This window comes from Mauremys reevesii, linkage group 24, assembly GCF_016161935.1.
Source record: "Mauremys reevesii isolate NIE-2019 linkage group 24, ASM1616193v1, whole genome shotgun sequence".
In the NCBI taxonomy this organism is placed as follows: Eukaryota; Metazoa; Chordata; order Testudines; family Geoemydidae; genus Mauremys; species Mauremys reevesii.
In genome coordinates this window covers 14,705,287-14,731,976 of record NC_052646.1, presented here as the reverse complement: position 1 = coordinate 14,731,976, position 26,690 = coordinate 14,705,287, and the positions used below count along the sequence as shown (strand labels likewise).

At 56.6% G+C, this 26,690-nt stretch overlaps 1 protein-coding gene across 6 annotated transcripts in view; it reads left to right on the top strand.

The window, feature by feature from the left end:
- Positions 1-318: 318 nt before the first annotated feature.
- HPN (hepsin) overlaps positions 319-26,690 on the top strand; it is a 32,191-nt gene continuing 5,819 nt past the window's right edge. For 3 of the 6 annotated variants that reach the window (XM_039512267.1, XM_039512272.1, XM_039512273.1), the window contains exons 1-11: positions 722-927; positions 2,639-2,756; positions 2,981-3,082; positions 18,528-18,629; positions 18,971-19,012; positions 19,803-19,932; positions 20,246-20,368; positions 21,497-21,537; positions 23,770-23,935; positions 24,238-24,428; positions 25,389-25,484. In XM_039512267.1, coding sequence (XP_039368201.1) covers positions 2,744-2,756; positions 2,981-3,082; positions 18,528-18,629; positions 18,971-19,012; positions 19,803-19,932; positions 20,246-20,368; positions 21,497-21,537; positions 23,770-23,935; positions 24,238-24,428; positions 25,389-25,484 — 1,006 coding nt within the window. In that variant the 5' untranslated portion in view covers positions 722-927; positions 2,639-2,743. The other 3 variants (XM_039512271.1, XM_039512270.1, XM_039512269.1) reach the window with 3 other exon arrangements.

The following is a 26,690-nucleotide window of genomic DNA, read 5'->3' as shown; positions in this document are numbered from 1 at the left end:
CTTGCTCCAGTGACTGCAATGGGGTCACTCCTGAGTTACATCGGGCTGTAAGAGGAGACACTTCGTGGTGCAGCCTTTCCAGGGTCGCAAATTAATGTTAAGTCAACATAAGCCTCTGCTAGGAGTCCACTGATGAATGTGGCCCCTTGTTAGTCGATGTACAGCTTTGTGGTTAGAGCAGAGATTGGGAGCCGGGACTCCTGAGTTCACCGTGCCTCAGTTTCCCCTCTATACCCGGGGTTGAAGGGGCGGGAGGGGGACAGTAGAGCGTGCGCTCCTCCCCTGGAAAACGCCAGGCCTCGCAGCCAGCAGCTTGGGACCCAGCTGGAGCAGGTTTGCCAGCTGCCGCCCCCGCTCCCCTCCTCCCAGCCCCTGCGCAGGCGAACGGGAGCCCCGAGGTGCACAGGACACAATGGTCCCATTGAGCGAAGGGAGGCGGCAGCGGGAAGCGACACTGCCAGGAAAAGGGAGGGGGGGCTGGCAGCCCCACGGACTGCGAGGGGCGGGGCTTCCTGGCAGGGCCCTCCCCCCAGAGCTGGGATGGAACCCAGGAGTCCTGGCTCCCAGAACCCCCATCCCCCCAACCGCTAGACCCCCCCCCACTCCCCTCCAGCTCCGTCTTCCCCTCCCACATGTGCTGTGTGTAGCCTGGTCCCCCAGTCCCCTGACCCCCCACCCCGCCCGTGGGGGGTGTGCACAGGTGTCCTGGAGCGGCCACTCCCATTGGGCAGCCCTGCCCGGCCCCGCCCCCAGCCCCGCGCTCCCCTCCCGGGCCCCCGGCTCCGTCCGCCCCAGGTGAACCATCGCCCCGCTCAGCTGCCGCCTGGGCCGGGTACCCCCGGCGCCCCGCGCCATGCCGGGCCGTGCCCAGCCCCGGCCAGCTGCACGGTGAGCCCGCAGCCAGCCGGAGCCCAGGGCGTGTCACCGGTAAGGGACCTCCCGGCCCGGGCACTGATCCCGGACACCCCCGCCCCGGACACCCCCACCCTGGGCACGGATCCCGGACACCCCCGGACACCCCGCCCCGGGCACTGCTCCCGCCCCGGACACCCCGCCCTGGGCACTGATCCCGGACACCCCCCCGGGCACCCGCACCCTGGGCATCTCGCCCAAGGCACGGTGCCCTGGACACCCCCGCCCCGGACACCCCCACCCTGGGCACTGCTCCCGGCCCCCCCCCCCCCGGACACCCGCACCCTGGGCATCTCTCCCAAGGCACTGTGCCCGAGATACCCCCGCCCCGGACATCCACACCCCGGGCACTGATCCCGGACACCCCCCCGGGCACCCACACCCTGGGCATCTCGCCCAAGCCATTGTGCCCTGGACACCCCCGCCCCGGACACCCCCACCCTGGGCACTGCTCCTGGACACCCCCCGGGGACTCCCACCCTGGGCATCTCGCCCAATGCACTGTGCTGCAGACACCCCCGCCCTGGACATCCGCCCCCCCAGGCACTGGTCCTGGGCACCCCCCTGGGCACCCACACCCAAGGCACTGTGCCCCAGACACCCCCACCCTGGCAGCCCCGCCCCATGAACCGCGCCCCGGGCACCGCGCCTCGGGCACTGTGCTGCGGACACTCATGCCCCGGACAACCCCGCCCTGGGCACCCCCACTCTGGGCATCTTGTCCAAGGCACTGTGCCCCAGACAATCCCACCCCAGACAGCCCCACACTGCTCCTGGACACCCCTCTGGGCACCCCCACCCTGGGCATCTTGCCCAAGGCACTGTGCCCCAGACACCTCCCATCCTGGACCCCCTTGGCACCGCACCCACATCACCCACCTTCAGGGCACAACACTCAGATACCCATTCCCCATACTGACCCCCACTGGGCACTGTGCCCCAAATCTCCTGCCCTCCTTGGGCACCACACCCAGATCACTCCACCCTTTGGGGGATGGGTGCACAGACATCGGGGTGGGGGATGGGTGTGTGGGGTGGGTGGGTGGATGGATGGATAGAGGGGTGTGAGGAAGAATGGGGGGTGGGGTGCCTGGGGTCAATGGGTGGATGGAGGGGCATGTGGGGGGATGCATGCGTGGTTGGAGAGGTGTGGCGGAGGATAGGTGGGTGGAAGGATGGGTGACGAGGAGTATGGGGGGAATGGCTGGGTGTCTGGATCTGGAATGGTTGGATGGAGGGGTGCATGGCGGGAGGGTGGGTGGCTGGATGGGGGATGGGTGGATGGAGGGGTGCATGGTGCAATGGGTGGGTGGATGGATGGGGGATGGGTGGTTGGAGGAGTGTGTGGGGGAATGGGTGCATGTGGTGATGGAGGGGTGTGTGGGGCGATGGGTAGGTGGCTTGATGGGGGATGGGTGGATGCAGGGGTGCATGGGGGATGGGTGGGTCGCTGGATGGGGCTGGGTGGATGGAGGGGTACGTGGTTGGATGGGTGGGTGGCTGGTTGGGGGATGGGTATATGGAGGGGTGAGTGGGGGGGATGGGTGGATGGAGGGGTGCATGGGTGGATGGAGAGGGGTGCATGGGGGGATGGGTGGGTGGCTGGATGGGGGATGGGCAGATGGAAAGGCGCAAGGGGGAATGTTTTTTCCAGCGCTGCCCATTGCCAAAACAGCAGTGCAGGCTTGGCAGTGGCTGGCTGGACGCTGTGGTTGTCTCCCCGCAGGGCGGCTCCCACAGCCAGTGCCTGCCCCATGGGCTTGCAGGGGATGTGGCTCAGTACGTGGAACTTGGACAGCACAGAATCGGGCCCCATCCCAGAGGTGGCTGCATGTCAGCACCGGGTGAGCCATCCCCATGAGGCATTAGGTGCAGCTGTTCCCCAGCTGCCCTGCCCGAGAGGTGACTACACCTCAGCGCCGGGCAAGCCATCCCTGTGTGTCCAGGCCTGCAGAGGCAGGGGATTTGGGGTCTCCGGGCAGCATCTCAGAGCCCAGGAGTCCTGCGCTGGCACCAGCCAGGGCTGGGAACCCTGTAGTCACCGCCCCGCTGTGCTCTCTGTCCCCAGGGTGCAGGACTTGCCGGGTGCCAGGGGAGCGGGGTCTGTCTGGCCCGGCCCACTGGCTCCAGTCAATCATTAATCGCGGCAAGGAGATGGCTGAGAAAGACGGTGAGTCGCGGGGGAGCTGGGCCGCAGGTCGCTCCTGCCCCAATCCCACATCCCACTCCCTGCCCCAACCAGTGCCCACGCTCAGTGCCATGTCCCCCATGATTGGGAGATCCCTGATCCCACCCACGCCCCTGCCCTCTCCCCAATCCCTCCTACTTTCCCTGATCCAACACCCCCATCTCCAATCCGCCCACCGTTCCCCATTCCTGATCCCACAACTCCCCCAGTCCCATATCCTTCCCACAACTCCCCCAGTCCCATATCCTTCCCACCCCTCCCCAGTCCCATATTCCACCCCCTCCCCAATCCCTGAGCCCATCTCTCCCCAGTCCCAAATCCCACACCCCACCTCTTCCCAATCCCTGATCCCACCCTCCCCAGTCCCAAATCCCACACCCACCTCTTCCCAATCCCTGATCCCACCCTCCCCAGTCCCATATTCCACCCTCCCCAATCCCTGATCCCATCCCTCCCCAGTCCCAAATCCCACACCCCACCTCTTCCCAATCCCTGATCCCACCCTCCCCAGTCCCAAATCCCACACCCCACCCCTTCCCAATCCCTGATCCCACCCTCCCCAGTCCCATATTCCACCCTCCCCAATCCCTGATCCCATCCCTCCCCAGTCCCAAATCCCACACCCCACCTCTTCCCAATCCCTGATCCCACCCCTCCCCATGTCCCATATTCCACCCCCTCCCCCATTCCTGATCCCACAACTCCCCCAGTCCCATATCCTTCTTACCCCTTCCCAATCCCTGATCCCACGTTCCTCCTCTTCCCCCTGTCCCATATCCTACACCCCACCCCACCCCCATCCCAGATCCCACGCCACCGCCACTCCCCAAACCTTGATCCCATGTCCTTCCCCAGTCCGATATCCCACACCCCACCCCTTCCCAATCCCTGATCCCATGTCCCAGCCCCTCCCCAATCCCTGATCCCACTCCTCCCCCGGCCCCATATTCCACACCCCCGCTCTTCCCAATCCCTGATCCCAGGTCCCTCCCCCCTTCCCTGATCCAACACCCCCTTTTCCAGTCCCCCACCCCTCCCCAATCCCTGTTCCCACCTCTCCCCCAGTCCCTGATCCCACACTCCCACCCCCTCCCAATGCTACATCCCACACCCCTCTGCCCCCTTCCCAATCCACACTCCCCCCCCTTTCTGATCCTACCCCCACTCCCTGAAGTGCAGCAGAAATTGATCATTAACAGTGCCATATGGCTGGGCAGAGGACACGAGAGGGTCACGCTGCCTGAGCTGAGCTCCGTGCTGGTCCCCCACCCCAGAGCCTGGGGCAGGCTGAGGAGAAGGGGCAGGGCCAGGGGCAGATGGGGTGGGGAGGTTTGTGGGTGGGGAGGTGGGTGAAGCCTGCGAGGGAGCGGTGGAGAGTTGGTGCATGGCTGGCTGGGGTGAGGAGCTGGCCCAGCTGGCAGAGGAGGGGCAGAGGTGATATTGTTGCGTGTCTGAAGTTAATGGCGGTTTGAGATTGTCACGTAAGCGGGTCAGCTGGAATTCTGTAACCAAAATCCTCAGTCGGCAATCGACACAGCCCTGTGCACGGCACAGCAAGAACAGATCCAGCCCCATCCCGCGGCCATGTACCTTCTCCACTGGAGCGGGTGGGATGCGCAGTTTCATCCCCCAACTAAGTTCCAAACCTTCTGTCATTATATAGACAAAGAGACCCCTCCTTGCCACAAAAACCCACCCAGAATGAGGGGTGCTGGGGGTGCTGCAGCTCCCCCTGGCTTGAAGTGGTTTCCATCATATCCAGGGTTTACAGTTTGGTTCAATGGCTCTCAGCCCCCCCACTATACACATTGTTCCAGTCTTCCTGACCCAGAACCATCTGTTCTGATGGGATTTCCTTTCAGAGGAAATCTGTACTGATCCATGTGTGAAGGCATCATCATTTACAGTTCTTCAAGATAATCTCTCTCAGTGGGTCCTTCTTTCCCCACCATAGTCATTCTTCCCTAGTGATTCCCCCTAGGAAACATCATCCCTCATCAATCCCAGGTTTAATGCTTACATCAGCATTAGATCTATATTCATCGAATCATAGGACTGGAAGGGGCCTTGAGAGATCATCTAGTCCAGTCCCCTGCACTCATGGCAGGACTAAGTATTATCTAGACCATCCCTGGCAGGTGTTTCTCCAACCTGCTCTTAAAAATCTCCAGTGACAGATTCAACAACCTCCCTAGTCAATATATTCCAAAGCTTAACCACCTTGTCAGGAATCATAGAATCATAGAATCTCAGCGTTGGAAGGGACCTCAGGAGGTATCTAGTCCAACCCCCTGCTCAAAGCAGGACCAAACCCAACTAAATCATCCCAGCCAGGGCTTTGTCAAGCCTGACCTTAAAAACCTCTAAGGAAGGAGATACCACCACCTCCCTAGGTAACCCATTCCAGTTCTTCACCACCCTACTAGTGAAAAAGTTTTTCTTAATATCCAACCTAAACCTCCCCCTCTGCAACTTGAGACCATTACTCCTTGTTCTGTCATCTTCTACCACTGAGAACAGTCTAGATCCATCCTCTTTGGAACCTCCTTTCAGGTAGTTGAAAGCAGCTATCAAATCCCCCCCTCATTCTTCTCTTCTGCAGGCTAAACAATCCCAGTTCCCTCAGCCTCCCCTCATAAGTCATGTGTTCCAGCCCCCTAATCATTTTTGTTGCCCTCCGCTGGACTCTCTCCAATTTATCCACATCCTTCTTGTAGTGTGGGGCCCAAAACTGGACACAGTACTTCAAATGAGGCCTCACCAGTGCTGAATAGAGGGGAATGATCACACCCCTCGATCTGCTGGAAATGCCCCTACTTATACAACCCAAAATGCCATTAGCCTTCTTGGCAACAAGGGCACACTGTTGACTCATATTCAGCTTTTCGTCCACCGTAACCCCTAGGTCCTTTTCTGCAGAACTGCTGCCCAGCCATTCGGTCCCTAGTCTGTAGCAGTGCATGGGATTCTTCCGTCCTAAGTGCAGGACTCTGCACTTGTCCTTGTTGAACCTCATCATATTTCTTTTGGCCCAATCCTCTAATTTGTCTAGGTCCCTCTGTATCCTATCCCTACCCTCCAGCGTATCAACCACTCCTCCCAGTTTAGTGTCATCTGCAAACTTGCTAAGGGTGCAGTCCACACCATCCTCCAGATCGTTAATGAAGATATTGAATAAAACCAGCCCCAGCACCGACCCTTGGGGTATCCCACTTGATACCGGCTGCCAACTAGACATGGAACCATTGATCACTACCCGTTGAGCCCGACCATCTAGCCAGTTTTCTATCCACCTTACCGTCCATTCATCCAGCCCATACTTCTTTAACTTGCTGGCAAGAATACTGTGGGAGACTGTATCAAAAGCTTTGCTAAAGTCCAGAAATAGCACATCCACTGCTTTCCCCTCATCCACAGAGCCGGTTATCTCATCATAGAAGGCAATTAGGTTAGTCAGGCATGACTTGCCCTTGGTGAATCCATGCTGACTGTTCCTGATCACTTTCCTCTCCTTTAAGTGGTTCAGAATTGATTCCTTGAGGACCTGTTCCATGATTTTTCCAGGGACTGAGGTGAGACTGACTGGCCTGTAGTTCCCTGGATCTTCCTTCTTCCCTTTTTTAAAGATGGGCACTACATTAGCCTTTTTCCAGTCATCCGGGATATTCCCCAATCGCCATGATTTTTCAAAGATAATGGCCAATGGCTCTGCAATCTCATCGGCCAACTCCTTTAGCACCCTCGGATGCAGTGCATCCGGCCCCATGGACTTGTGCTCGTCCAGCTTTCCTAAATAGTCCTGAACTACTTCTTTCCCCACAGAGAGCTGGTCACCTCCTCCCCATACTGTGCTGCAGAGTGCAGCTGTCTGGGAGCTGACGTTGTCTGTGAAGACAGAGGCAAAAAAAGCACTGAGTACACTAGCTTTCTCCACATCCTCTGTCACTAGGTTCCCTCCCTCATTCAGCAAGGGGCCCACACTTTCCTTGACTTTCTTCTTGTTGCTAACATATCTGAAGAAACCCTTCTTGTTACTCCTAACATCTCCGGCTAGCTGCTACTCCAAGCATGATTTGGCCTTCCTAATTTCACTCCTGCATGCCTGAGCAATACTTTTATACTCCTCCCTGGTTATTTGTCCAATCTTCCACTTCTTGTAAGCTGTTTTTTTGTGTTTAAGATGAGCAAAGATTTCACTGTTGAGCCAAGCTGGTCGCCTGCCATATTTACTTTTCTTCCTACACATCGGGATGGTTTGTTCCTGCAACCTCAATAAGGTTTCTTTAAAATACAGCCAGCTTTCCTCGACTCCTTTCCCCGTCATGTTATTCTCCCAGGGGACCTTGCCCATCAGTTCCCTGAGGAAGTTTTCCTAATGTCCAACCTAAACCTCCCTTGCTGCAATTTAAGCCCATTGCTTCTTGTCCTATCCTCAGAGGTTAAGAAGAACAATTTTTCTCCCTCCTCCTAGTAACATCCTTTTATGTACTTGAAAACTGTTATCATGTCCCCTCTCAGCCTTCTCTTCTCCAGACTAAACAACCTAGTTTTTTTTATCTTCCCTCATAGGTCATGTTTTCTAGACCTTTAATCATTTTTGTTGCTCTTCTCTGGACCCTCTCCAGTTTCTCCACATCTTTCCTGAAATGTGGTGCCCAGTACTGGACAAAATAGTCCAGTTGAGGCCTAATCAGCGCAGAGTAAAGTGGAAGAATTACTTCTCATGTCTTGCTTACAACACTCCTGCTAATACATCCCAGAATGATGTTTGCTTTTTTTGCAACAGTGTTACACTGTTGACTCATATTTAGCTTGTGATCCACTATGACCCCCAGATCCCTTTTGCAGTACTCCTCCCGGGGCAGTCATTTCCCATTTTGTATGTGTGCAACTGATTGTTCCTTGCTAAGTGGAGCACTTTGCATTTGTCCTTATTGAATTTCATCCTATTTACCTCTGACCATTTCTTCAGTTTGTCCAGATCATTTTGAATTTTAATCCTGTCCTTCAAAGCACTTGCAACCCCTCCCAGCTTATAAGTGAACTCTCTCTACCATTATGGAAATCATGGATGAAGATATTGAACAGAACTGGACCCAGAATTGATCCCTTGAGGGACCCCACTTGTTATGCCCTTCCAGCATGACTGTAAACCACTGATAACTGCTCTCTGGGAACGGTTTTCCAGCCAGTTATGAACCCACCTTCTAATAGCTCCATTTAGGTTGCATTTCCCAGTTTGTTTATGAGAAAGTCATGTGAGACGGTATAAAAAGCTTTACTAAAATCAAGATGTACCATATCTACTGCTTCCCTCCTACCCACAAGTTTGTTACTCTAAGAAAGCTATCAGGTTGGTTTGACAAGTTTTGTTCTTGACAAACATGCTGACTCTTACTTATCACCTTATTATCTTCTAGATGTTTGCACATTGATTGCTTAATTATTTGCTTCATTATCTTTCTGGGTACAGAAGTTAAGCTGACTGGTCTGTAATTCCTCGGGTTGTCCTTATTTCCCTTTTTATAGATGGGCACTAGATTTGCCCTTTTCCTGTCTTCTGGAATCTCTCCCGTCTTCCATGACTTTTCAAAGATCATTGCTAATGGCTCAGATATCTCCTCAGTCAGCTCCTTGAATATTCTAGGATAAATTTCATCAGGCCCTGGTGACTTGAAGACATCTAACTTGTCTGAGTCATTTTTAACTTGTTCTTTCCCTATTTTAGCCTCTGATTAAGGCACTCAAGGATATCTGGTGTTCTGTAGGCATGGAGATGCCACAGATTATTAGATTAAAGCCTAATAGATAAAATACGTGACTAGGGTTACTTATAGGACAAGGCCCAGAATTCAAACATCTCCTTTGTTAATATCATACAGATTCTAAAGCATAGTTGATATATAAATGGATCAAATATATGGAAAGTAAAGGACTAAAAGGGTGAATATTTACTAACAAATAGTAACAATACTGTCAGATGGCAGCTGCAGTGGTGTTACAGGCATTATCGACTTAGGGTTTCTTCATGGAGTATGGAGGTGTAGTGATCTGATAGCTATATAATAGGTATACGTACCCCTCCCTCCATCTCCACACACATCTCATCCATCCATCTATCCATGTATTCATCTATCCAATCCCACACATACCTCTCCATCCATCCAGTTCCACATGTATCCATACATCCATCTCCACACATGACTCTCAGTCCATCCATCCATCTGTCTTCACACGAATCCATGCATCCAACCCCACATGCATCTATCCATCCATTCCCACACATATCCATCCATCTCCACCCAAATCCATCCATCCATTCCCACACATACCTCTCCATCCATCCGTCCATCTATCCGTCCATCTCCACATGTACCCCTCCATCTATCCTCACATGTATCCCTTCATTCTCCTATCTGTCTATCTGTACATCCATCCATCCATGCATGCATGCATCCATCCATGTACCCCTCCATCCATCTAGCTCCACATGCATCCATCCATTCCCACACATATCCATCCATCCATCCATTCCCACATATACCTCTCTATCCATCCGTCCATCTATCCATCCATCTCCACATGTACCCCTCTATCCTCACATGTATCCCTTCATTCTCCTATCTGTCTATCTGTACATACATACATCTCCACATGCATCCATCCATCCACACATGTACCCCTCCATCCATCCATCCATCCCCACGTGTATCCATCTATACATCTATCTCCACACACACACTCCTCCATCCTTCCAGCCAGCCCACATAGAATCATAGAAGTGTAGGACTGGAAGGTACCATGAGAGGTCATCTAGTCCAGTGTCCTGCACTCATGGCAGGACTAAGTATTATCTAGACCATCCCTGACAGGTGTTTGTCCAACCTGCTCTTAAAAATCTCCAATGATGGAGATTCAACAATCTTCCTAGGCAATTTATTCCAGTGCTTAACCACTCTGACAGGAAGTTTTTCGTAATGTCCAATCTAAACCTCCCTTGCTGCAATTTAACCCCATTGCTTCTTGTCCTACGCTCAGAGGTTAAGAACAACAATTTTTCTCCCTCCTCCTACCTTTTACATACTTGAAAACTGTTATCATGTCCCCTCTCAACCTTCTCTTCTCCAGACTAAACAAATCCAATTTTTTTAAACTTCCCTCATAGGTCATGTTTTCTAGACCTTTAATCATTTTTGTTGCTCTTCTCTGGACTTTCTCCAATTTCTCCACATCTTTGCTGAAATGTGGCACCCAGAAGTGGACACAATACTCCAGCTGAGGCCTAATCAGTGCGGAGTAGAGTGGAAGAATTACTTCACGTGTCTTCTTGCTTACAACACTCTTGCTAATACATCCCAGAATGATGTTCGCTTTTTTTGCAGCAGTGTTACACTGTTGACTCATATTTAGCTTGTGATCCACTATGACCCCCAGATCCCTTTCACAGTGCTCCTTCCTAGGCAGTCATTTGCCATTTTATATATGTGCAGCTGATTGTTCCTTCCTAAGTGGAGCACTTTGCATTTGTCCTTATTGAATTTCATCCTATTTACTTCAGACCATTTCTCCAGTCTGTCCAGATCATTTTGAATTTTAATCCTGTCCTCCAAAGCACTTGCAACCCCTCCCAGGTTGGTATCCACAAAGTGTACTCTCTATGCCATTATCTAAATCCTTGATGAAGATATTGAACAGAACTGGACCCAGAACTGATCGCTGCAGGACCCCTTGATATACCCTTCCAGCTTGACTGTGAACCACTGATAACTACTTTCTGGGAACAGTTTTCCAGCCAGTTTTGCACCCACCTCATAGTAGCTCAATCTAGGTTGCATTTCCCCAGTTTGTCTATGAGAAGGTCATGCGAGACAATATCAAAAGCTTTACTGAAGTCAAGATATACCACAAATACCACTTCCCCCCATCCACAAGTCTTGTTACGCTGTCAAAGGAAGCTATCGGGTTGGTTTGACACAATTTGTTCTTGACAAATACATGCTGATTGTTATTTATCACCTTATTATCTTCTAGATGTTTGCAAATTGATTGCTTAATTATTTGCTCCATTAGCTTTCTGGGTACAGAAGTTAAGCTGACTGGTCTGTAATTCCCCAGGTTGTCCTTATTTCCCTTTTTATAGATGGGCACTAGATTTGCCCTTTTCCAGTCTTCCGGAATCTCTCTCGTCTTCCATGACTTTTCAGAGATAATCACTAATGGCTCAGATATCTCCTCAGTCAGCTCCTTGAGCTTTCAAATTCAACCAGTTCCTCCCTATTTGTCAAAATCAAATCTAGAACAGCCTCTCCCCAGTAGCTTTCTCCACTGTCTGAAATAAAAAAAATTTCTCCAATACATTCCAATAACTTGTTGGATAATCTTTGCCCTGCTGTATTATTTACATATACCACTCCCTCCCTCGTTCCCTCCCTCCCTCCATCTCCATATGTACCCCTCCTTCCATCCATCTCCATATGTACCCCTCCTTCCCTCCCTCCCTCCATCCATCTCCACATCTCTAGGATGCATTTCATCAGGCCCTGGTGACTTGAAGACATCTAACTTGTCTGAGTCATTTTTAACTTGTTCTTTCCCTATTTTAGCCTCCGATCCTACCCCATTTTCACTGGCACTCACTGTGTTAGACGTCCAATTGCTACTCACCTTTTTGGAGAAAACCGAAACAACAAAGTCGTTCATCACTTCTGCCATTTCCACATTTTCTGTTACTGTTTCCCCCTCTCCCCCCATTGAGTAATGGGCCTACCCTGCCCTGGTCTTCCTGTTGATTCTCATGTATTTGTAGAATGTTTTCTTGTTACCCTGTATGTCTCTAGCTAGTTTAATCGCGTTTTGTGTCTTGGCCTTTCTAATTTTGTCCCTACAGAGTTGTGTTAGTTGTTTATATTCATCCTTTGTAGTTTGACCTAGTTTCTAATTTTTGTGGGACTCTTTTTTTTTTTTTTGAGTTTCAGATCATTGAAGATCTCCTGGGTAAGACAGGGTGATCTGTTGCTGTACTTCCTGTCTTTCCTTTGAAGTGGGATAGTTTGCTCTTGTTCCCTTAATTACATCTCTAAGAAAAACTGCCAGCTCTCTCAAACTCTTTTCCCCCTTATACTTCCTTCCCATGGGATCTTACCTACCAGCTCTCTGAGTTTGCTAAAGTCTCTGCCGTCTTTTATCTTTATTGTGCTGTTTTCCCTCCTACCAATTCCTTAGAATCACAAACTCATCATGATCAGTTCATGATCACTTTCACTTAAGCTGCCTTCCACTTTCAAATTCAACCAGTTCCTCCCTATTTGTCAAAATCAAATCTAGAACAGCCTCTCCCCAGTAGCTTTCTCCACCGTCTGAAATAAAAAAAATTTCTCCAATACATTCCAAGAACTTGTTGGATAATCTTTGCCCTGCTGTATTATTTACATATACCACTCCCTCCCTCGTTCCCTCCCTCCATCCATCTCCACATGTATCCCTCCTTCCCTCCCTCCCTCCCTCCCTCCATCCATCCATCTCCACATGTACCCGTCCTTCCATCCATCCACCCATCCATTCATCCATCTCCACATGTACCCCTCCTTCCCTCCCTCCCTCCATCCATCCATCCATCCATCCATTCATCCATCTCCACATGTACCCCTCCTTCCATCCATCTCCACATGTACCCTTCCTTCCCTCCCTCCCTCCCTCCCTCCATCCATCCATCCATTCATCCATCTCCACATGTACCACTCCTTCCATCCATCTCCACATGTACCCCTCCTTCCCTCCCTCCCTCCATCCATCCATCCATCCATCCATCTCCACATGTACCCCTCCTTCCCTCCATCCATCCATCCATCCATCCATCTCCACATGTACCCTTCCTTTCCTCCATCCATCCATCCATCTCCACATGTACCCTTCCTTCCCTCCCTCCCTCCATCCATCCATCCATCCATCCATTCATCCATCTCCACATGTACCCCTCCTTCCATCCATCTCCACATGTACCCCTCCTTCCCTCCCTCCTTCCATCCATCCATCCATCCATCCATCTCCACATGTACCCCTCCTTCCCTCCATCCATCCATCCATCCATCCATCCATCCATCCATCCATCCATCCATCTCCACATGTACCCTTCCTTTCCTCCATCCATCCATCCACTCATCCATGCCACGTCTGTCCATTTCCGTGGCTTTCAGTCCCCCCTTTATCCTAACAGTAGAGCTGTACTTTGGCCTGGCTGATTTCGGGGGCCTGTGCTGGGCGGCAGTGGGTCGGTCGAAGTTGACGGTGGGAACAGTTCCCCTGAGCTGCTTGGCGGGATCCCAGTGCAGGGATTGCTCCAGCAAGGCTGGCAGGTCATTGCTGTGTGTGCCAGTGAGGAGCACTGGGGTCCCGTCCCTCTTCTCTCCCCTGCCTGGCTTGGAGGGGTGTTTTCCCCAGCACCGATCGGGCTGGCCTGTGGCTTCTACAAGGCCTGGTGCTTTCTCAGCAGTTCCCCATGGTAGCGGTTTGTGGCCTGGGAGAGTCACAAGGAATCTGACCCGTCAGGGTGGGGCAGGTGCACCTCAGGGCTGGGACGTTCAACAAGGACAAGTGCAGAGTCCTGCACTGAGGACAGAAGAATCCCAGGCACCGCTACAGGCTGGGGACCGACTGGCTAAGCCGGGGTGGCCAACCTGAGCCTGAGAAGGAGCCAGAATTTACCAACGTACATTGCCAAAGAGCCACAGTAATATGTCAGTTGCCATAGGCACCGAGTCCGTGGGTGCTCTGGGGCTGGAGCAGCCACAGGGAAAAATTAGTGGGTGCTCTGCACCCACTGGCAGCCAAGCTCCCCTTACCCCCTGCCCCACCTCCTCCTCCCCTGAGCGCGCCGCGTCCCTGCTCCTCCACCTACCTCTCAGCACTTGCCGCCACCAAACAGCTGTTTGGTGGCGTAGCAAGCTCTGGGAGGGACGGGGGAGGAGCGGGAACATGGCACACTCGGGAGGAGGCGTGGAAGAGGCAGGGCTGGGGCGGGGATTTGGGGAAGAAGTTGGAATAGGGGCAGGGAGAGGGCGGAGTTGGGGCAGGGACTTTGGGGAAGGGGTTGGAATGGGGGCAGGGCAGGGGTGGAGTCGGGGCAGGGCCAGGTGCAGAGGCGGCTCAAGCACCCACCGGTGCGAGTAGAAGTCGGCGCCTATGTCAGTAGCCCCCCATCAGCCCTCCCCAGCTCCCAGAGCCTCCCTCCGACCAGCAGCCCCACCGATCAGCGCCTCCCCTGCCCTCCCCGATCAGCTGTTTCGTGGCGTGCAGGAGGCTCTGGGTGGGTGGGGGAGAAGCGAGGGCATGGCAGGCTCAGGGGAGGGGGTGGGAAGGGGTGGAGTGGGGGCAGGGCCTGTGACAGAGCCAGGGGTTGAGCAGTGAGCCCCCACCCCCCGGCACATTGGAAAGTTGGCGCCTGTAGCTCCAGCCCTAGAGTTGGTGCCTATACAAGGAGCCCCATATTAACTTCTGAAGAGACACATGTGGCTCTTGAGCCACAGGTCGGCCACCCCTGGGCTAAGCAGCAGCTCTGCAGAAAAGGCCCTGGGGGTTACAGTGGACGAGAGGCTGGATATGAGTCAGCAGTGTGTCCTTGTTGCCAAGAAGGCTAACGGCATATTGGGCTGCGTTAGTAGGAGCATTGCCAGCAGATCGAGGGACGTGATAATTCCCCTCTATGCGGCACTGGTGAGGCTACATCTGGAGTACTGTGACCCGTCTTGGGCCCCACACTACAGAAAGGATGTGGACAAATTGGAGAGACTCCAGGGGAGGGCAATGAAAATGATCAGGGGTCTGGAGCACATGACTTATGAGGAGAGGCTGAGGGAACTGTGATTATTTAGTCTGCAGAAGAGAAGAATGAGGGGGGATTTGATAGCTGCTTTCAACTACCTCAAAGGGGGTTCCAAAGAGGATGGAGCTCGGCTGTTCTCAGTGGTAGCAGATGACAGAACAAGGAGCAATGGGGGAGGTTTAGGTTGGATAGTAGGAAAAACTATTTCACTAGGAGGGTGGTGGGGAAGCACTGGACTGGGTTCCCTAGGGAGGTGGTGGAATCTCCATCCTTAGAGGATTTTAAGGTCAGGCTTGACAAAGCCCTGGCTGGGATGATTTAGTTGGGGTTGGTCCTGCTTTGAGCAGGGGGTTGGACTAGATACCTCCTGAGGTCCCTTCCAACCCTGAGATTCTATGATTCTATGCTGCACGAGCAGGGGGAGTCCGGGGGCGGGGGGGGGGGCGGTTGTGCCACGGGAAGAAGCCAGCTTGGGTTAGTGGCTGCAGTGGCTCTTTTGGTGACACCACTGCCCCAGCTGCTCATGCGGCCCTGCTGCTGGGGGGGTGGTGTTCTCAAGAAAACAAACGTTTTGGCAGAAGAGGGAGGGGGAGGTGGTGGGGGAGGCTGGGAGCCAGGACACTTGGGTTCCCTCCCCAGCTTTGGGAGGGGAGTGGGGTCTAGTGGTTAGAGCAGGCAGGGCTGGGAGCCAGGACTCCTGGGTTCTATCTCTGAGAACTTTCTGATTTTTCCTTGGGAGAAAAAAATGAAAAGTGGGGACTGAAAACTGATGGGGGGGCGGGGGCATATTTGGTGTTTTGACAAACAGTGGGAATTTTCCTGAGGGAAAAGCCCTCCCTGCTGTGAGCCGCTGAGGTGCTGTAGCCTGTTTGGCCAGGCCTGGGGCAGAGCAATGGGGCAGAGGGGCAGCTGGCATTAGCAGGGTGTCCTAGCTGAATTCAGCGCCGTGTGCTAATGTCTCCTCTGCCTGCCAGTTCCCTCCCTATCGCCTGCGCCCTGGGGGTGGGGGGTGGGGCGGCTCAGGGAGCCTGCAAAGGGCTTTCCAGGGGCCTTGGGGCTCTACCGATGCGGCTTTCTGGCCTTTCACAGCTTCCCCACTGGCTCAGCTGGCCATTAGCTACCCTCTGGCACCCCCCCCCCCGGCCTTGTGCCAGGCGCTGCACAGCCCGCGAGAGCCAGGCCCTGTCCCAGAGAACATCGGCCTCGTTGCCCCGGCACTGGCTGGGGCTGGCTCTGCCCAGGGACCCCCCAGAGAGCTGGGCTCACAGGGGGCCCCTGCTAGGGGTACTGCCCATCGCTGGCCCTGCTGTGCCACCCCGGGACGGCTGTACACACACACCCACACCCACACACACAGAGCCCAGTTGTGACCCTAGGGCATCTGTACACCCACCCACCCACCCACCCCCCCCACGTGGGTGACCCTAGGGCAACAGGACACACACACACACACAAAGCCCCACTGTGTGACCCCAGGGCAACTGTACACACACATACAGCCCCACTGTGCCCCCCAGCAAGTGTACACACACAGAGTTGTGTTGTGTGACCCCAGGATGACTGCACACACACACAGAGTTGTGTTGTGTGACCCTAGGGTGACTGCACACACACACACACACACACAGAACCCCATTGTGTGATACCCCCCCAGAGCGACTGTACCCACACATACAGCCCCAGTGTGTCCCCCCAACCCCTCAGGGTGACCTTACACACACACAGGCTGGTTGTGTGACACTAGGACTGTTGAATAAGTGTGTTGCCATGGTATTATTTCAGTGCAGTTGAAGATAAAAATGCCTTTGTGTTGTCCCCTTACATTGTGGGGTGGGTGGTTGGGAGCCAGGACTCCAGGTTCTATCCCCAGCTCTGATTGCCCCTCTCTGTGCCTCAGTTTCCCCATCTGTACATTTCAGAGTAGCACTTGTCCTGTGGTGGAGCAGCTGTGAGGCTGAGCCAGCCCTGCTGGTTCCCCTTCCCCAGGTGTAGGCTAGCAGCTCCCTCCCCCCCCCCCCCCGGGGCTGGCCTGGGCTGCAGGTGGGGGGTGGGTGTAGGAGCCGATCCTCCCAGGCCAGGTGTGAGGAGATCAAAAAACCCGCCCTGCACCCCTTCCCTGTCTGTCCCAGCACAGCGTCCGCAGCCCCAGCCCCGATGGCCCCCTGGCTACGAGGCACTGGGCTCGGGGCAGAGCCCTTCAGCCCTGCACTGGCCATGGGCCAGATTCAACCGCATACCCATGTCCCCACAGAGCCCCCTCCCACCCCCAGGACTCCTGGGTTCTATCCCGGCTGGGGGTGGCGGGGGTTAGTGGTCAGAGCAGTAGGGCTGGGAATCAGTCAATGCTGCCAGGAACACAGCGACCTCCAGAGCCGTGCTGGGGCTTTGGGGCAGATGCTGAGTATGAGAACAAAACAACCCCTCCTCAGCCCCTGCCCTGCTCCCTACAACACCGAGCCCCCACCCCTACAGCATGGAGCCCCCTGCAAGCCTGGCATCCACCCCACGCTGTGCCCCCTGCCCAGTGCCCTGCAGCATGGCACCCCTGGGTGCTGGGGGACCTTACTGTAGGGGCACACAGGGAACTCAGTGTCTAGGGGTGGGTGGGTGCACTGGCCCTAGACAGGGCAAGTGAGCGGTGGGGGCTCCCAGTGAGTGGCACCATGGGGCCAGTTCCCTCCCCTGTGACCCTGCTGTGCCCGGCGGGGGGGGGGGGGCAACGTCCCCAGCAGGGGCCCCAGGAATGGGAACAGCCCTGCCAGGCGCTTTCTGGCGCCGCGTCTCTGTGGGTCACTGCACCCTGCCCGAGGGCAAAGTCCCCCTGGACCAACCCCCACCCCGCCACGCTCGGTCTGTGGGACACGGAATTCATTAACTCTTCACTCTGGGGCTGGGAGCCAGGACTCCTGGGTTCTGTGCCCTGCTCTGGGAGGGGAGTGGGGTCTGGTGGGTTAAAGCAGGCGGGGGCTGGGAGCCAGGACTCCTGGGTTCTGTGCCCTGCTCTGGGAGGGGAGTGGGGTCTGGTGGGTTAAAGCAGGGGGGAGCTAGGAGCCAGGACTCCTGGGTTCTGTGCCCCGCTCTGGGAGGGGAGTGGGGTCTGGTGGGTTAAAGCAGGTGGGGGCTGGGAGCCAGGACTCCTGGGTTCTGTGCCCCGCTCTGGGAGGGGAGTGGGGTCTGGTGGGTTAAAGCAGGCGGGAGCTGGGAGCCAGGACTCCTGGGTTCTATTCCTGGTACAGGGAGGGGGAGTTCAGGTGGTTGCAGGGGCAGAGGCTTGGAGCCTCCCCACCCGCCTCGGGTCTTCAGGCTCCTATTTCATCCCCAGGCCTACTTTCCCTTCCCTCCATCCCTCTGGCTGAATGGGGAGGAATGGGGAGGGGTGGGGCAGTGGGGCAGGCAGGTTCCCAGGCTGGGTGCTGAGGCCCTGTGACTCCTCTAGAGTGAGATATGGGGCTGCTGAGCGGGGGCAGGATGCCAGGGTCAGCCCCAGGGCCATGTGCTGGGGTGTGTGGGGGGCCCCAGCCAGCCGGGGGGAGTCAGTGCGACAGCCTGTGCTGAGAACCAGGAAAGGGGGGGTCCTTCCCAGCCCCAGTAACCCCCCTCCTGTTCCAGGGGGCCCCAAGGTGCCGTGCTGGTCGCTGCCCAAGGTTGTGGCTGTCGTGACTGGTGGTTTCCTGCTCTTAGCCGGCATCGGAGCCAGCGTGTGGGCCATTGGTAAGAACCTGGCCCCCCAGGACCCCTCACTCCCAATATGCAACCCCCTGTTATCCCAGCCCTGGGATCCCCCCACCCAGCCCTGCCCGGGCCCCTCACTCCCAATCTGAAGCCCCCTGCCAGCCCCCCACTACCCCTCCCCAGCGGGCAAATGCCCCTTACTCCTGTCCTATAGCCCCCTGCTAGCCCCACCTGCCAGCCCTGCCTGTGCCCCCCCAGCTCACATTCCCTGATGCCAGAGCCTCACCCCTCATAATCACAGCCATGGGCGCACCTGGCGCTGCCCCCTGCTGGGCGTGGTGGGCTCTGCATGTGCTCTAAGGCTCTCTTGTCTCTTGCAGTGACATCTGTGCTGGGGAGCAACAGTGAAGGACTGTATGGTGGTAAGTGGGGGAGCCCCCTGCTCAGGGCCATATGACTGGGAGCTGCTGCCCCCCTCAATGTGGGAGTCTGACACCCTCCTCTAACCCACCAGACCCCACTCCCCTCCCAGAGCCGGGGATAGAACCAAGGAGTCCTGGCTCCCAGCCACTCCTCCTCTGCCCATCAGACCCTACTCCCCTCCCAGAGCTGGAGAGAGAACCCAGGAGTCCTGGTTCAAAGCCCTCTCCCACCGCGCCAACCCAACTCACCAGACCCCACTCTCCTCCCAGAACCAGGCATAGATGCCAGGGGTCCTGACTCCCAGTGGAGGGCCCTCATCCACTGGATCCAGCTGCCACTCTGTGGGCGTTAGTAGGAAATGGGCTGGTCTGTGAACAGCCCAGAGCCCTGCCCTGATCCACCCTCCTTGTTGCTAAGTATCCGGGGGTAGCTGTGTTAGTCTGTATCCACAAAACCAACAAGGAGTCCGGTGGCACCTTAAAGACTAACAGATTTATTTGGGCATAAGCTTTTGTGGGTAAAAAACCACTTCTTGGGTAAAAAAAAAACACTGAGGAAGTGGGTTTTTTAACAACGAAAGCTTATGCCCAAATAAATCTGTTAGTCTTTAAGGTGCCACCGGACTCCTCCCTGTTGCCGGGACGTCTGTTGTAGTGCTGAGAATGGCCCCTGGAGGGAGACATGGACACAGGCTGACCTAGGGTGCTCGTGCAGGGCTGGAGGGGAGATGGAGGGTGACACATGACGTTCTTAGACCATTGCTCAGTGCTGCCCCCTCCAACCCCACAGTCCAGGTCAGTTCGGCCGACCTCCGACTCACACTGTACGATGAGAGTGAGAGCAAATGGCGCCTCATCTGCTCCACCTCCTCCAATGCCCTGGTGGCTGCGCTGAGCTGTGCAGAGATGGGCTTCGTCAGGTACCAGTCTGGGATAGCAGGGGCTGCGGGTCGGGAGTGAGGGGCGCTGACAGAGCTTGGGGGACCCAAGGCTGGGATAGCAGGGGGCTGCGGGTGTGGAATGAGGGGCGCTGACAGAGCTGGGGAGGGGGGAGCCCAGGGCTGGGATAGCAGGGGCTGCGGGTCAGGAGTGAGGGGCGCTGACAGAGCTGGGGAGGGGGGACCCAAGGCTGGGACAGCAGGGGGCTGCGGGTCGGGAGTGAGGGGCACTGTGTGGTGGGGCAGATCTCTGACAGGGGTTGGCTGCCTGTGGGTGACGCTGTCCCCTCCCCAGGTCTCTCTGGCACTCGGAGCTGGATGTGGAGCACGCGGGCGCCAATGGGACATCGGGATATTTCTGTGTGGACGAGTCTCGCCTGCCCCTGGCCCATAGACTCAGTGAGGTCGTCTCCATCTGGTGCGTGGGGCGGGGTGGGGGGGCTCAGCAGTGGGTGCCGTGCTGCTAGGAGGGGGCAGGGGAACTCTGTGGGCAGCCCTTCCCCAACGCCTGGGCTGCTGGATCCCTGGGAACTGGTTACTCTTATATTGGCGTTTTGTTGGATGTGTGTGTGTGTGTGTGTGTGTGTGTGTGTGTCCGTCCGTCCGTCCGTCCGTCTGTCCTGCTACCCTCTGCTGGAGGGATTTAGCCCTGCTCTGTGTGTGTGTCTCTGCCGCCCCTGCCGGAGAGGGATGGTTCCTGCTAAAGTTTACTTGCAGAAAGCCCATTTTCCCCACTCTGGGAGCTCTCCTTTATCTGGTGATTCTGACCACACCTAACACTCGCTGTGTGTATGAAGGCATCCACCCTCTTTGTCCTTACTTGTATCATGTCCCCCAAGAATATCAGGGTACCCTGTTTTCCATAGGTTGATTATAATTCCTTTTAGTCGCATTAGCACGACGTAAACCCTGCGGTTAGGGCACAATGTGTCCTGTCGTCAAAATTACTCGTACTGTTCATTTTTCACAATACCACCCGTTGCAACAGCTTTTCCAGTAATCTTGTCGTTTGGGGCCAATTTTCGGTCACTTATGTCCAGCATTTCTTAAGCCTATGGCCTAGTATGACTAAGCTGACATATTACAGGCCTCAGCCTGTAGGCCAGGTCTTCCAGCCCTGTTTATCCATATCCCTTCGGACTACTGATCAGTCGTATATTTCTGTGGTCCTACAACTTACATCTATTTAGCACATAATGTTTCTATATGATGTTAGTTAATCGTAACATCACATAATAAATGAATGATAATGAACCGTGTGTGTGTGTGTGTGTGTGTGTGTGTGTCCCTGCTGCCCCCTGCTGGAGGGGGTGAGCTCTGCTGTGTGTGTCTGTCTCCATGTGTCCCAGCTCACACCTACTTTCTGTCCTTTTCGGTTGAGCCCTGTCTCTGTCAGCGAACGTACGTGGGTCTGAGGTGTGCAAACATGTCCATGTCTGTGGGAGTGGCACCTTCCCCAGATGCTCAGTGGGGGGTGAACATGCACCTCACACACATCCCCTCCTGCCCCACCCTCACGCTGACCCCTCACATTTCTGTCTTACAGCGACTGCCCGACGGGCCAGTTCCTTGCGACTCTCTGCCAAGGTATGGAGCCCTCAGCCCTGGGCATAGCCCCATCCAACACCCTGTCCTTCCATCCCTCCACCCACTTCCATACCCACATAGCCAGCCAGCCAGCCATCTACAGACCCATCCATCTCACCACCGACACCCCCACATCCATTATCCATCCCTCCAGCCATCTCCATATTCACCCAGCCAGCCATCTACTGACCCATCCATCTCCACACCTACACCCCCCATCCCTATCCATATCCACTGTCCATCCCTTCATCCATCTCCATATCCACCCAGCCAGCCATCTACTGACCCATCCATCTCAGCACAACACACCCCCATCCATCTATCCATCTCCACATCCACTATCCATCCCTCCATCCATCTCCATTCCACACACCCCATCCACTATCCACCTCCATACCCACCCTGACAAACAGCCATCTACCCACCCATCCATCTCCACACCTACACACCCTCTATCCATCTCCACATCCACTATCCATCCCTCCATCCATCTCCACACCTACACTCCCCATCCCTATCCATATCCACTGTCCATCCCTTCATCCATCTCCATATCCACCCAGCCAGCCATCTACTGACCCATCCATCTCAGCACAACACACCCCCATCCATCTATCCATCTCCACATCCACTATCCATCCCTCCATCCATCTCCACACCTACACTCCCCATCCCTATCCATATCCACTGTCCATCCCTTCATCCATCTCCATATCCACCCAGCCAGCCATCTACTGACCCATCCATCTCAGCACAACACCCCCCCATCCATCTATCCATCTCCACATCCACTATCCATCCCTCCATCCATCTCCATTCCACACACACCCCTCCATCCACCCATCCAGCCAGCCAGCCAGCCAGCCACCTCCATACCTACACAGCCACCCACCCATCCACTATCCATCTACCCATCCATCTCCACACCACACAGCCAGCCCTCCATCCATTCCACACACCCCATCCATCCATTCATCCATCCATCTATCTCCACATCCTGTATCCATACATCCACCTCCATATCCAGCCATCCAGCCTCTACCCAACCATCCATTTCCATACCTACATACTCCATTGATCCATCCATCCACCTCCATACCCACACACCCCCGTCCCTCCCTTCACCCGTGTCCACACCTACACCCCTCCATCCATCCTTCTCTTCAGCCACCCCTCTGTTCATCTCCCCTGCACACACCTGTCTGCATGTCCATTCCCATGCACACCACTCTCTCTCTCTCTCTCTCTAGTCAGTGCCCATCACAATCAGCCCTGGTTGGAGCTGGTTGAAATATTTATTTCTTATTTCCAAGGAAAACAAACATTTTTCAGGGACGTTTCAAACTGCAGATGACTTGGATTCTGAAGCGTGGCCGTGGTGCTTGTGGGCAGCATAGCTCAGTTACCTCATGTCCCTGTTCTCGTCCGTGGGCTGAGATATCCTGATGAACCAGAGCCAGGGACTCCCAGGATGCACTTGGGTCTCTCCTCCTGGACAGGAACGTTGGGTTTTCAACCAGAGCAGAGGCCTTTCCTGAGGAATTTCATTTTGTCAAAAACCCAATTTTCCATTGACTCCAATGGAGCAACGGCCGATTGACACGGGCTGGGGGCCTGGCCCCATTGACTCCAATGGAGCAACGGCCCATTGACCCCAGCTGGGATCTGGCCCCATTGACCCCAATGGAGCTACGGCCCATTGACCCCAGCTGGGATCTGGCCCCATTGACTCCAATGGAGCTGCGGCCGATTGACCCCAGCTGGGATCTGGCCCCATTGACTCCAATGGAGCTGCGGCCGATTGACCCCAGCTGGGATCTGGCCCCATTGACCCCAATGGAGCTACGGCCCATTGACCCCTGCTGGGATCTGGCCCCATTGACCCCAATGGAGCTGCGGCCGATTGACCCCAGCTGGGATCAGGGCCTCATTGTGCCAGATCCTGCACAGGCACTTCCTGGCCCTGCAATTTCCAGCTGAAACAGACAAGAGCCAGCGTGGAAGAAGCTACAGGATAAAATGAGGCCTCCAGAGTAACCCAGGAAACCTCCCTTGGTGTCGGGGTGTCGGGGGAGTCGCCCTGGGGCTGCCCCATTGGTTACCCCTGGGATCATGCTGGGGGAGTGGCCACGGCCCCCAGGGGTGGCTGTGGGGGTAGGGTGGGGGGTTGGTTGTCTCCCCCTAGTGGTTGTGGCGGAGAGTGGCTGGCACTGACTGGCGTGTCCCCTGCAGACTGTGGGCGCAGGAAGTTGTCTGTTGAGCGGATCGTGGGGGGCCAGGACGCCAGTCTGGGCAAGTGGCCGTGGCAGGTCAGCCTGCGCTACGACAGCACCCATCTGTGCGGTGGCTCCATCATCTCCAGCGAGTGGGTTGTCACTGCCGCACACTGCTTCCCTGAGTGAGTGCCCAGCACCAAGCCCGGATGGAACCCAGGAGTCCTGCCTTCAGCCCAGCCCCCCTGCGCTAACCACAAGACCCCACTTCCCTCCCAGAGCTGGGCATAGATCCCAGGAGTCTTGGCTCCCAGCCCCCCCTTGCTGTAACCACTAGACGTCACACTCCTGGCAGAGCCAGAGAGAGAACACAGGAGTCCTGGCTCCCAGCCCCCTGCTCTCAGCAGCAGCCCCATCCTGGTGGGGGAGGGGGTGGCAGCCCCGCCTGGCCCCGTGATGCACTGTGTCCATCTGTCCATCCCTGCAGGAGAAACCGGGTGGTGAGCCGCTGGCGGGTTTTCTCAGGCGCCATCTCTCAGGTGTCCAGCAGGGGGCAGCAGGTGGGGGTGACGGGCGTGGTGTACCACGCTGGCTACCTGCCCTTCCTGGACCCCAACAGCGAGGAGAACGGCAACGACATCGCGCTGGTGCGCCTGGCCACGCCCCTCAGCTTCACCGGTGCGTGTGGGCGAGCGGTGACCCTGGGCGTGCGAGCGGTGACCCTGGACGTGCGAGCAGTGACGCCTGGCCGTGCGAGCGGTGACCCTGGGCGTGCGAGCGGTGACCCTGGACGTGCGGGGCGCCCGGCGCGGGGCCTGGGGCTTGCCCCATGCACTGTGGGGAGGCGCCTGTGGGGCTTTGTGCGTGGGCTGCAGTGTGAGAGTGCGAGCCTGTTAGTGTCGCTGGGCGTGTGGGGGAGGGGTGTCTGTAGTGTGTGCGCATTGTGCATTTACCGACCAGTGTGTGGTGTCTGTGTATGGGGTGTGGCGTGTCTGTGGGTTTTGAGTGTGTGTCTGTTGTGCATTTGGTGTGCGGTGCATTTATCTGCGTGCACAGTGCGATGTGTCCGAGTAGTATGTGTGTTGTGTGTATGGTGTGCGGGGTGTGTGTTGTGCATGTATCTGTGTGGGCATGTGGGTGTGTGGGCATGTGTAGCTGTGTTGGGCATGTGGGTGTGTGGCTGTGGGTGGGTGCACAGGCATGTGGGTGTGTGGCTGTGTGGGTGTGTGTAGGCATATGGCTGTGTGAGCTTGTGGCTGTGTGTGGGTGTTTGTGGCTGTGTGGGCATGTGGGTGTGTGTGTGTGTGGCTATGTGGCAATGTGGGCGTGCGTGCATGTGTGTGCGGCTATGTGGCCGTGTGTGTGGGCATGTGGCTGTGTGTGGCCGTGTAGCAGTGTGGGTGTGTGGCTATGTGGCCGTGTGGGTGTGTGTGGCTGTATGTGCGTGTGTGTGGGCATGTGGCTGTGTGGGTGTGTGGCTATGTGGCCGTGTGGCAGTGTGTGCGTGGGTGTGTGCGTGTGTGGCCATGTAGCTGTGTGGGTGTGTGGCAGTGTGGGCGTGTGGATGGGTGTGTGTCTGTGTGACCGTGTGGCACGCAACCCTTATCAGTGCCTCATGCCCAGGCTCTGTCTCCCCAGAGGACGTCCAGCCCGTCTGCCTCCCGGCGCTGGGGCAGCCCCTCCTGGACGGCAAGGTCTGCACCGTGACCGGCTGGGGCAACACCCAGTACTACGGTGAGTGTGCAACTGCCCCCACCCCCATGGGACACAGCCCCACCCCTGGCCATGGCCCCGCCCAGGGACACAGTACAAGGCCACGCCCCTCCCTGTGGGAGGCCAGGAGGAGGGGCCCTCATGGGGGTCACACAGATGGGGGTCTGGAGATGGAGGAAGACCTGTGCTAGAGGCTCCGCTGGGGTTGCCAACTTTCTAATTCCCGGTAACCAGACCCCCAAGGCCCCCTACTCTGCCTCCCCCCTCAAGGCCCTGCCCCACCCTCATCGCTCCTTCTCCCCCCCCCCCGGTCGCTCACTGGATCCTCTCAAGGGGGCTGGGGTGAGGGCTCCAGTTGGGGTGCAGGTTCTGGGGTGGGGCTGGGGACGAGGGGCTGGGGCAGGGGTGGGGGTGTGGCTCCAGCTGGGGTGCAGGCTCTGGGGTGGGGCTGGGGCCGAGGGCTGGGGCCGGGGTTGGGGTGCGGGAGGGTGAGGGTTCCAGCTGGGGTGCAGGCTCTGGGGTGGGGCTGGGGCAGGGGTTGGGGTGCAGGAGCGGGTGAGGGCTCCAGCTGGGGGTGCAGGCTCTGGGGTGGGGCTGGGGACGAGGTGCTGGGGCAGGGGGTTGGGGTGCGGGAGGGGGTGAGGGCTCCAGCTGGGGGTGCAGGCTCTGGGGTGGGGCTGGGGCAGGGGTGGGGGTGCAGGAGCGGGTGAGGGCTCCAGCTGGCGGTGCAGGCTCTGGGGTGGGGCTGGGGACGAGGGGCTGGGGCAGGGGGTTGGGGTGTGGGGGGGGGTGAGAGCTCCAGCGGGGGGTGCAGGCTCTGGGATGGGGCTGGGGACGAGGGCTGGGGCAGGGGTTGGGGTGTGTGGGGGTGAGGGCTCCAGCTGGGGTGCAGGCTCTGGGGTGGGGCTGGGGACGAGGGGCTGGGGCAGGGGTTGGGGTGTGGGGTGAGGGCTCCAGCTGGGGTGCAGGCTCTGGGGTGGGGCTGGGGACGAGGCTAGGGCAGGGTTTTGGGGTGTGTCGGGGGGTGAGAGCTCCAGCTGGGGGTGCAGGCTCTGGGATGGGGCTGGGGCAGGGGGTTGGGGTGCGGGAGGGGGTGCGGGCTCCAGCTGGCAGTGCAGACTCTGGGGTGCAGTGAGGCTAAGACAGGCTCCCTGCCTGCCCTGGCTCCGGGCTGCTCCCGGAAGCGGCCGGCATGTCCCTGCAGCCCCTAGGCAGAGGGGCCAGGGG